The sequence below is a fragment of the Falco biarmicus genome, chromosome 3, assembly GCF_023638135.1.
Source record: "Falco biarmicus isolate bFalBia1 chromosome 3, bFalBia1.pri, whole genome shotgun sequence".
NCBI lineage: Eukaryota > Metazoa > Chordata > Aves > Falconiformes > Falconidae > Falco > Falco biarmicus.
In genome coordinates, this window is record NC_079290.1 from 42,539,222 (window position 1) to 42,551,733 (window position 12,512).

General features: G+C 37.2%; 1 protein-coding gene across 2 annotated transcripts in view; it reads right to left on the minus strand.

The window, feature by feature from the left end:
* PREX2 (phosphatidylinositol-3,4,5-trisphosphate dependent Rac exchange factor 2) overlaps positions 1–12,512 on the minus strand; it is a 180,819-nt gene that overhangs the window by 16,741 nt on the left and 151,566 nt on the right. For both annotated transcript variants that reach the window (XM_056331919.1, XM_056331917.1), the window contains 2 exons: positions 11,760–11,826; positions 9,731–9,921 (listed from right to left, as the gene is read on the minus strand). In XM_056331919.1, the coding sequence (XP_056187894.1) occupies positions 9,731–9,921; positions 11,760–11,826 (258 nt within the window). The remainder of the gene's footprint in view (positions 1–9,730; positions 9,922–11,759; positions 11,827–12,512) is intronic.

A 12,512-nucleotide genomic window follows, 5' to 3' on the forward strand; every position in this document is an offset into this window, starting at 1 on the left:
TAATGAGCTCAAAGTACAGCTTTCAACCAACTAGTTACTGAGCCAATTTTCCCATAAATCTCATCTTCCTGGAACCCAAATGACTGAAAGAACAGAACAACTATAATCTGGATGCATGAATCAAAACTAACAAAAGAATCTCCTAAATGAAGGTCAGTCAGCTCGAAGAATTAGGTGCAAACACTAATCTTATGATTGGAAAAGACCACCAAACTGCTCCCTATCCAAAACCTGATGAAATGGCTGGTGATCGTGAACATTATGAGCTGTCTACATGTTGACAATGCCATCCATGGTTTGGAAATAAGGTTGCCAAGTGTGTAGACAGACATAACTAGAGTGGGAGAAGCAAAGACAAAGTGTAAAACAGCATAATGAAGATTTCTTTGATAGGCTACTATGGAGGTAGACAACAATGACGGTACAAACCTGAAACACAGGCTAAAACTGAAGCTCTCACCTCAAGGCAAAAAAGAATCGTAATTCTAAGGATAATATTTTTAATGTATGCTAGGAAATTAGTAGTGATGACAGCAGTGATGATGTTAACTACTATCACACCTTTTTAATAATTTTACATTCAAGGTGAAGTCTTACAGTAATGCTGGTTAGACACATCCACTGCTTCTTTTAAAAAACATTCTTACTCATCAACTTATGTTAAAAATGTTAAAGTAGCATCAGAGGCATGTTTGCATTTCAATATAGTATTTCATTAGAGATGTAATTTAATATTGCTAGATTTTGCCTTCTCTTAAAGCATGTAAAAGGTCTGATGAATGGCAGAATTAAATACAAATTATTAGTTACGGCTTTTGTCATGTGATTATGAAATGTTTACTACTTTCTAAATACAAAAACCAACACCACTCTAACAGCTTCATTTTGGTTGAATATTGAATCAATAAAATCCTCTAATAAAACTGATCATACAAACCTTCCACGGTGCTATGCTGAACTGACGCACCACTAAACATACATTTACATGCTTGTGCTTTCTCCCAGCTCTTCAATATAGTTTATGAATTACTACGTATCTGTTATCACAAACTGCCATGGAAACCAGCAGTGAAAGAAACAAATGCACACACAAAACATCAGATGGTAACATGGAAAAGTTGTAACTCAACAGGGCTGCCAAGTACAAAGGGATCAAGGAAATCCAAGTTTAAACCAACACAACTTGTGCAGGAATTCCTCATATGGTAAGACTGTTCTGGTGGTCCGAGAAAGGCTCAATATCAAGGATAGTCAGCAAATACATGCAATATGTAATAATCCACCTTTCCTCCTCATTTTGAGTGCTGATAAGCAGATGGTACTAAAGTTTACAAAGCAATCTGGAAGCAATTCTGACCATTGAAAGTATCTGGTCATTTGGATACAATCAGCCCAGACAAACCAAACAAGGAAAATGGAGAAATGCAGTGCTCTCCTAACATTCTGTTATGGGAAGCATAAATCCCAAATTCATATATTTTACAGTGTAAGCAAATCAAAATCTGTTTTCACTCCCTCTCTTTTCCTCTCATCCCTTCTTTTATGCCAGAAAAACAAAAGACCCAAATTCATTATCTCAGAATTTATGTCAGTTAGAATCACAAATTCCCTGCCTTGACAGATTACAGCAGCAAGGCAGCATAGACATTTGGCTTTCCCAGCCCAACTGGGCTGAGAATTCCTCATTTTACCCACTTGGTTTCCAAGAACAGAAAGGGGTGCAGCTGCTTCCAGCTACTGCCTGCTATCTCCAGTCTCCCATCAGTCATGACAGCATTGACGTTAAGTTTAAATACAAACTTTCAAACAGCTTCTGGATCAGATCATCCTGAACAAAAGAGGTTAAAATAATTTTCTACCACCACTAGTCCATTAGTTTCTGACTGGATGTGCCTTTTACTAAAGGGCTGCAAATCACCTGGATAGACATACACCTACACTGAAAAATGGAGTTGTAAAAGACGAAAACAGATTGAAATTTTCTAATGGATTATTTGGTGACAGCTTGTTTAACGTCACCTGAAAGGAAAAATAATTTGAGTTCATGTACACTACTTACCGAGCTGACACTCAGAAAACTGTGTATCTATGTTACCAGAGCAAAAAGAATCTTAATCATTCAATTCATGCTCGTTTCAATTAAGATTCCAGCCATCCTACCTCCAAAGATGCATCAAAACATTCCTTAGAAAAATGCCCTGAATAGAAAAGATGAGGTGAAACAAATTGGTTTAGTAGTTACCACAGTCAGAGACGTCAAAATGAATTATGTTCTGGCTATGTGAATAGGAAAAAAGTATGAAAAGGATGCATGTATGCTTAGTCTAATTAAAATCTAAAGCTTCTATTCAACATGTAATTTAATGCTATTGTTATTATTTTAATTACTTTTCTTTCCATACATCATAAGCTAATCGTACCTACATTTGACCACCTTTTAAACCAATTACACTATTAGGTATTAATTTGTTTCTACTGTCATTTATATTAATGCTTATAGAGCAGCTATTATTTATGTCAGTGTATGCAGCAATTAAAAACTTAGTACTAAAGTAGGTTACTTTGAGGTAAACATTTTTAGAGTATTTCTCTATAATTACTAGTGATGGCTGGGTAATTCCATTGGTTCTTAATTGCATGAGTAACCCAAAGAAGAAAATAGGCCATGATAAGCCTAAAAAGGAGGGAAAATGTTGTTCAGAACTATAAGAAATAAGCATAAAAAGTATAGGCAGGCCTAACACTCAAGACCCTCCCACAATTTCTAAGCTCCTTTCATTGTGGGAATATGTTTCCACACAAGTAAAATTGAAGTTTGCATTATCTGTGCCCATTTACTGAAACTTTGTGAACAGAATTTCATCTCTTGAGAGGGAAGTTGGGCCAGGCAACATGTATTAGACAGAAAACGAGAAAGAAGTTTGTACATTAAACTACAATATTTACAGTGGAATTTTACAACTACACTAAAATTCCACTGGAGTTCCAGACTTAGGTTGAGTTCCTTTATGAACCTTTGTGAAGCTGAGATGTTCCCAGTGTGGAAAGACCACTACTTTAAAATCAGCCTTGGATTGAACCCATCCATTGAAGGTTAGTCCAAAATTTGTGTTATTTTTGCCCAGATACAGAAAGCTATTACTTTGCATGTGAAATACATTTATTGCATTATGATGTTTCAGTAACCATAAACAATGTTTCCAAAAGTAACTTATCTGTGGAAGATATTAAATGGAACTTCTGCCTTTTATCCATGAAACATCAGCATGCACAGGTCTCCTTTACAAGAGGCACTACTGTGATTCCATAGTTGCACAAACCTCAAAATAAATATATCCCAACTTCCTTATCAGGCACATATCTACAATCCCACAACAAGATAATCAAACACAGTTCTACCAGGTACTTTCAAACACAAGCTACCAACAAATTTTTGAGTTGCTGAAGTAGATGGCATGAACTTAGCAAGCTAGAGAATCATGCTTGGGAGGTAAGTATATATTAGCCACATTTCAGACCTAACCTTGGTCAATGACTTCTTTTGTAGGTTACAAATATAGTTTTAATCGGGTTTATTAGATTCAATATTAGTAATTCTTCTAATACTTAAGCATGAAACATGCAGTAGGTAATAATTTTTCTGTTTTGGTTTGGTTTGGTTTTTTTGGAAGATTCCTATCATCCAATATATTTCCAGAAATAAAATGTGATTATCCCACCTTTATTAAAAAGGAGTTTTTCAAAGAATAAGGGGGGAGGGGAGAAGGCACTACTTCTCACCATACATCAGTGTTAAAAAAACTGCACAGAGCATCTTTTCAATTTTTTCACAAACATTCTTTCTGTAAGATCTTGCCACCTCTAACCAGCTGGACACATTGCAAGAAGGCACTTCCATCATTACATTATTTATATTTTTTTTAGAAAGATCAGCATTTCCAAAAGATTCAAAGTATCCTATGCCTTTTGTTTGCTTATTCTCAGTGGCACTTGCAAAAACAAACAAAATAAATATAACCTCAAGTTAAAACGCAGCTTCAGCCATTATCTTTCGTTCTGTGCAGAAAGTCACATTAAAGGCTTCTTCCCATGTAAGCAGGCAAGTAAATCTGCTGGAAAATTGCAGTTTACTTCCCGTCTTGCAATAGTTCAGGTTATTCACTTAACCCACTTCCACTTTAAAAATTAAAGATTTGGATAAGGTTTTATTTAGATTGTTAGAGAGGATCTCTATTCTATTTTTGTTGCAACACAGCAGTTTTTGTAAGGAAGAATCAGATTCTTCCAAAGATGTGGACGGCAAATAAGGCAATACTGCAGGAATTGAAGCATGAGAGGATAATTCTATAGAGTACGGTGATGGAGTTGTGTGTCGATCCTACTGCTAAATGTCCGTAACGTTAAAAGGAATCCAAACAGAAAAAAGAACACATTGAAATCCATACTAGTAACAACTTAGATCCATCTTATCTGTTCCAGTGCATTTTATGCACCTCTCTGCATTTTCAGATTGCATTTTAAAGGAAATAGTAACTCAAAATCTAAGACATTATTAGAGATAATTTTTAGAGATAACTATTAAAGATAACAAAGCAAAAATGTACCAGATTACCCGAAAGGCAAATATAGATCAAAATAAAATGATGATCACTGTAGAAACAAGTGATTTGTGCTAAATGTCTTATTTTGTCTTAAGAGAAATTCTCACTTCTTTAAAAATTATGTAACAGTTTTCAAATAGTAACCAGCACAGAATAAAATACTCTACTATCCTGAATTATTTTACGAGAAGTTTGTTTATGCCTCAGTAGGTAAGGTATCACAAAAAGACATTAATTGTAGACAGACATAACAAAACGCCATTTAAAAACCAGAAGGGTATCAACTAAACGGGAAGGTAGCCGGACTACAAGCACAGTTTAGTGCAGACAGCTGGAGAGGTGCAAGGATTAGTTTTTCAGACTGTGCTGACTAGCCTCTTGAAAGTAGTCCAATCAATCCCAGAAAGCCTTCTTACTGTGGAGCTAACAGCCAGCCTAAATACAGCTGCAAAACTTCAAGGAGACGTCTTTTTTGTCGCATGCAGCCATTGAGCTCAGAACTAAATTCTTACAGAAAAATTTCTGAAATAACCTAAAAGGAAAAACTCTTATGATAGAATGTCTAAAATATATATGTGTGTGTGTATATATATATATATAAATAATATGAATGTTCGGAATACCTATTTTCCACATTGTTTCATTTGATTCACAGAAAGGCAGCTGGCCATGATGGACAGCTTATGGTGTTACTCTGCTTTGCTATGTGGAAGATGGAGCAGGTTTAGCTGGATTGCAGGAGCTGTGCCAGCTACAGGAGACAGCATAATCAACCCTTGGCAAAACCTGCCTCATCATTCCGCCGAGCGTCTGCCAGCCAGAACCCCACTGCTTGAAGGATGGTAATACTAAGGAGAGACTTTCTGAATTAAAATTCAGAAAAGAAAATAAGACCGTGATTTTTCTGGGGTTCATCAAAATTATGAAAGATTTCTTTTCTCTTATCCTACAGGAAATGCAAAATTTTAAATAAACTTGGGATTTGTTTCATTTGGATGCTTTAAGTGATTACTTTGAGCCTGTAAGGCCTGTGGTCCCTGAATAGACTTCTGCAGCTGCTGCACCTAATTTCATTTTGGCACTGAAAAAGGCTAGGACATGTCTGTGCAGTGCAGTCTCACTCTTCTCCCTCAAGCAGGAGCTAGCATCATGATTCAATAAAATTTAAAAGTGCCTTTCATCACCTACATTTGTACAGAGAGATTGCAGCTTCAAACAGAACTAATAGAAGTAAAGGAAACAGAGCATTGTTTACAGGATGACAGCTGACTGGCAGGCAGAAATGTAATTATGGATGATATAAAAGGAAAAAGAAAGGCAAACTATTGATTTCTTGGACTAATTTAGAGCGGTTCCTGGTGTTGATCAGGCAAAGCATGTTTGCTTACAATAATCCAAGGGGAGTTTGCAGTATTCAATGTCACTTAGGGCACTGAGGTTAAAGGGACTTATTTTACCCCGTTTTTCTTCTTCTGGTGATCGAAACATATTTAAGAAGAACTACTGTCTGAAATAGATATAGGATTGAAGGCTCTAACACAAACTGGTAAACATATTGTCATAATAAAAATCAAAGCAAAGCAATCACCAGCAATTCAAAATCCCCAGCATTATCTTGGATATGGGGATGAAAAAACGAACTCTGTCAAGCTGTTTTAGCGTAGTGCAGTGTAAAAAGCAATTTAATATGGATCACAAAGAAGTCAGAAACCAAGACACTGCTGATCCAGAGATCAGCAATCACTGTCAAAGCAGACAAAGCTGCTGTTTCATAGTTCTTGGCCTATTCTGCATTCGACTGCCACCCAGCGCCTCCCTCCCAAGCTATCTGGGATTTGCTTCTGGTTAGAAGGAGGGGTGGCAGAGACACACACACCCCCACCCCTGTCAATCCACGACACCTAAACTGAGAAAACACAGAAAGGGCTCTCCAGTCAGTTCAGTAAGAGACAGATAAATTGAGCAAGAGAAGGTTCATATATATTTTGTTTAAAGTCTATTAAATATATCTAAATTCTGACAGATTAAAGGTTTTCTCAGTTCCCACTCCTGATGAACAAAAGATGCTCATCAGCAAAGCACCCTGTACTTTTCCACAGACATTCTCTCTCATTAGAGACCAATAATAGAAATTAGGCTAAAATGAGGGTTTTAAAAAATAAAGCATAGACGAACCTTGCTCTGAGTTGATTATTCTTTATTTTTAAGCCGGCAAAACTAGTAAATGGAAAAATCTACTTTCAAAGTTGAACTTGCACAGACAATTCACATCTTTCCCCCATCTGCTTGCCTTAGTAGCACCTGTAGATAATACCAGTTTTCAACTCTAATATCCCTAGCATAATGTTAAACAACAGTCTTTGAGTCCTTGGTCTGGGCCAGCAAAATGTGAATTTCTGCAACTGATCACAATCAAGCATTCACACCATTTAGTTTCTAAGAACACAGAGGGCCAGATACACTGCTAAATACAACCAGGCATAAATATCCTCTCTTACTTAAAATTGGTAGCTTGAATTCTAAAGAAGAACTTACAACTTAAAGAGTACTATTTTGCAAGATTATCTGCCTTGATTAAATAATATTCCAACAGAAGAATTTAGCCTTCAAGATTGCAGGCAACAGGCAAAATCATCTATGTCTATGGGACTCTATCAAATCCAGCATCTTACTCCTCTCTTCTGTCTCCCTCACAGGATCTCATGGTGCTGCAAGACCACTCTGCAGGGCAGCAAGGGGAGTAGTTCACAAAATCGCAGCAGAATTTAGCAGTAGAAAGTTGGGAACAAAATTCACCCAGCAAGCCTACTAGCTGAAGACAAAATAAGCTTTCCATCCAGGCAAAGGCAATTCAGAATGCCAAAAAGCAGGGCCTGCTTAGTGCTGGACTGTAGAGGTGTGGCCTAGGGAGGCCAGAAAGAGAAAACAGCACACAAAGTGACTTTATATGAGTTCAGATTCTAGGGAAAAACTTCTTCATCCTCCCAGTTTGTATCCACAACAATAACTTCCAGAAACTGCTAAAAAAACTTCCTCAACATTTACCATTAAAAACAAACAAACAAACAAAAAGCCCACACAAGAATCCCTTCTAGTCTCTAAATACATGAGTTTTCTTTGGAACTCAGGGCAGAATCTCTTTGACTACCTATAAAATCACAAGTAACACATCCCTTTTTCTTGGAGGGCCTATCTTAAAATGCCTCTGGATAATGCCAAGAGTTGCTTCTTTCTCTGAACAGATGAGCACAAGGGCAGTATTAATGCAAAAGAGAACAAAAGTACAAATGGACTTGCTGTAAAGCAGAAGTAGTCATGCTTTAGAGAGGTGCTTTGCACCTTTATACAAATAGCTGATCTTGAATCCTTTAACATCTAGATGGAAACCCACACATAACACATTTAAGTCCCATTCCTGTTGCTCATAATATAATCTCAAAAGCCAATATATTGGTTTTCTAATATTTTGTGGGTTTAAAATATACTTAAGTAGACATTTAATTGCTTACATCTTTGAATTAGCCCCAGTTTTGAGCAGAAATCTGATGAATAATTTATTTTCCTCTAAGAACAGCTCACGTTCAGAATCAAGCATACCACTTCTTATTCAGTCATCAAATTATTCTGAATAATTTGTGACTCCACACACTGTGGAGTAATAGTTTATTGGGGCTACTGAAGTTGCTCTGACTTTATTCTTAAACTAGAAGAATTTTTAGCACAAATACGCTGGCAAGTTCAGAACGTAATCCATGGGACCATGACAAAACCCAGAGGTAGTCTTTCTCAGCTTCATTTAAAAAAGGCAATATTAAGCCCAATGTCTTTTCTGATCACATAAGACATGAAACTGAAACCCAAATAAAGAGCCAGAGACAAGCTGTATAGCTTCATGGTCTTCTGAAATGACAGCTTCATGGCAGTCCATAGTATATAGTATTTTCATCTTCATCTGATACAGTGACTAGTGTTAAATAATACAGCCTTTTTCTGTTATTGCCTAAAATCAAGTACAGTATAGAGCACGTTGCATACACTTGTATCACTGATGGAGAGTAATACAAATAGTCTGTTGTAATCTCTGCTAAAAGAAATGGCAAGCACTGTTTTTATACAACTTAATTGTGTTGGCTATACATGGAGCTTTTCCTGTTTTTCATGCTTGGTAATCTGCATTGCAGCTATGTTGCCTTTTTCCCCCCTCCCCCCTTCCTCAAAGCTCTTTTAAATAAAGGACATTACTTAAAATTAGGAGAAAGCAATGCTCGTTCTAAAACAATGTAATGGTTACCAAGTCTGCTAAAACAAGGATTTGTATGGATCAGAAACTAAGGAGCGTATTTTTAACCTGTAATCTACAGTTTGGAATTCTTATAAAAAGAGCAGATACTCAGCATCAGATTCTTGGTTACATTTGGTTTTTTGTTTATTGGGGTCTTTCTCCCCCTCCAACTGTGGTCTGTGCTTTTTTGGTATAATGTACAAAAAAGTTGTAATCTGCTCAGCTGGAACATAAACATATTGCTGCCTTTGATGAATATAATGAAGTACTAGAGAGCTCTATTGGTGTATCATCATATATATATTTTGCTATTAAAATCTCTTAGCGTTTATGACAAAGATCCATCAATTACAGCTCAGTTAATTTTTTGACATTGTATTACTCACACTAACTGTTATACAGGCTGAGCTTCTAGTTATTATAAGGTACACTGGCAAAAATGCCTCTCTTCTGTTTCACTTTTTTCCTTGAAATGGGCTCCACTACAATTCCCCCTAGCATACAAAGTAAATATTTCAGCATTTCTTGCCTGTATTAAGAGTTTAATATAGTAGGTGTTATTCACCTAGGAAACCTTCCTTTTTCTGCTTTAGCAATTAAGATTTCTGCCTTTTACTGACTTGAATGAGGAACAATCCATTATAACTGCACAAAACAAAATTGTACTATCAGTCACTGCAAATACAGTTCTAGAATTTCACCACAAATCTTTCAGGTATGTTAGCTATTTAGTCTAAGATATTAGATATTTAGTGTAAGACCTCTCTATAAATAAAAAGCAGCATTCTCCAACCTGCAATGACTAAATAGCTATTGGAAACAAAAGGAGGAAAAGAAATTGTCATACCGGTGAACTCCGCTGTTGCACATAATTATGTGACAAGCTCCAAGCCTGCTACAGAGTTCAGATGACACTGAAAGCAATCCAACTCCAGAAGCACTGCATGCAGTGTAAGCACAGGCAGCAGTGCGCTTGGATCGGATAAAGGACCCTATGAGTCGGTAAAGTTCATCCAAGCAATTGAGAGGCCTCATCAGCTGCAAGACAGGAAGGGAGAGAGATATTTAAATATTTGCTATTGAAAGCACATGAAATGCTCTTCTAGAGCAGGTCATCACAGATGCAGATGCAACAGCAGGGCTGGCACAGAAAGCCAAAGCCAAATTCCATAACATAAATACAGAGCACACAGTCTTCTGCTCCACGACCTATGACAACGTTTTCAAATTTTTCAATTTTTACCATCACTGTTTCATTCCCAGTCTTGCCTACAGAAGTGTTCTTCACTTCAATAGACTGAACAGACCCAACAGTGCCATTTCCATTAATGGTATTGGCAAAGGGAGGCCATGAAGAGGCAACCTACAACTGTACACATATACAGGAGGGATGCCAAGACTAGTTGACCGACTCACTGAGAAAATCAGCTTATAATTAAAACAACACTGTCCTTTATTTATGCAAATGTCTAGTTCCTAATCTTGACTAATAACATGGAAAATTAAAAATGAACAGGAGTGACAAAAACATATTACAAAACAAGAACAGTTAACTTTGTAGCAGGATTTAAAATAACCTCAGCATTACTGTACAGAAAATAAATGATGCACTTAGTAGTAAAGAAGGCAGTTTCAAGTGGAAGGCTGCTCTCAGCGAAAGAACCTTCGAGTGGTCTAGCAATGAAAAACATCACCTCGTGGTGCTTTGTGTAAAGGAGACATTCACAAGCAGTTTTTCAGACCTCGTAATTCCAAATTCCTATTCTCTTTATTTCAGCAATACTCAAAGATTCCAACAACCCCTCCTAATATTCAAAGAATAAATCTTTTGGAAGACAGATTCATTCCCTAAAGACAGTTTTAACTAGTTAGGGAAAGCGCCGTCTCACTTCCTCCCATATGAAGGTTACTTCACTGGAAAGCACAGAGGTCAAGTAAATCAATTTGAGTGAGTGAGTGTGAGAGTGAGTGTGAGAGTTAGAGTGTGAGTGCGAGTGTGTGTGTTTAGGGGTAACAAGCACTCCACATACAGCTAAATGTCTCCTGCTGTACCTGTGACTCCTTAGAAAGTTGCTGACTCACCAGGGAAGGAGAGGCATAGACACATGTCCTACTCCCCTCCCGTGCAGTCCAGCATGGAACCAAGAAACGAGAACTATCAGTCTGTTAACACCCATGCTGCCTGATACCAACATAAAATTTTAGTCTGTCATAGGGCTCAGCCGATGATTGGTGTATTTCTCAAGCTGCAGTAGCTCAATCACTCTTGAAGTCAGTGTAGGGAAGACCCCAGGAAATTCTTTTTTTCCCCTACTGGGCTGCAATATGGGCATTAACTCTCCAACAATAGGAGAGAGCATTAAATGAATTTTCATAGCCCCTAGGATCTCTCAGTCACAGAGATTTAAAAGACAGATGAAGGCATTTGAAGAAAGCCTAAATAAGGAGGTTCAGAAGAGAGCCTTCTGAGCAGGATGCTGAAGGAGTATTTAATTTGGAACCACACTTCCAGTTTTCAGAACAAAGAATTTCTGACTGCACCTGCTCTCCCTCACCCTACCCTTCCACCCCCATATACTCCTGGAGCATCTGCATTGCTCTGAAAGCACAGTGAAAAATATATTATAGACACCCTCCAGCCACACCTTTTGATACAGAAGCACATGGCATCACATACCCCTAAAACACAGGTGGACAAAATGCTGCAAGAGCTCCTCTTTCCCATGCCCCACACCAGCCCCCACCCCCACACCTACCTCCTGCCCCAGCTTTAAATAATTCAAATTTTCGATGGGATTAAGAAAGCCTCAGGAAAGGATTAAAAAAACAGTGTGTAACATGCAAAGTTTAAACAGGCACTTAACATTTTTATTTACCTTTTCTATATAAGCCGCTTTAGATGTTGAATTTGGAGGCAAGTTTGACTTGTCCAGGTAGAATGCCCTGAAAGAACAAACATAAAAAGGCAAAAACGTGTTAATTGTTTAAACTCCTGAACAAAATGTATGTAAGTGACTATTCTTAGACACCATCCTTTTTCTTTTTTTTTTTTTTTTTTAATTTAGTGCTGAGAGGATCAAGGAATAGTACATGGGTAAATAGGCACTCTCACTCTTGCTTTTAAAGTAATAAGGAACATTTTTTGTTCTGGAGACAAAAACTTTCCCTCTGGCCTTTGACAGTACAGTGCAAAATTGTAATGTCTAGTTAGCAGAAAAAATGGATATGAAAGTGATTTTCACCAAAGCAATCCATTAAAAGATTGGTAACAACTGTCTAGATTTTAATAGTGACTATGGGAAACTTGGCATATGAACACTGCCTGAGCCTCATGCACCACAAGCTTTTTTATTTTAGATGTATATAACTGAAAAAATATAAAACCAGAATCCCAAATACGTTACACAGTACTGAGAGTAAATGTATACAAGCTCACAGTATAAACAAAACCCCCAAAACCCTACAAGGAGCAAATATGCATATAGAAGCAAAACGGCATTTGCAACATCCACTCATGCATGCACATGCAAATAAAAAACAAACTGCCTTTCTCTATGATTTCTGCACACTGAAAATAAATTAGTGCATGAAAGGAAAAATCAAAGAAAACCGTTATTTACTTATTTACT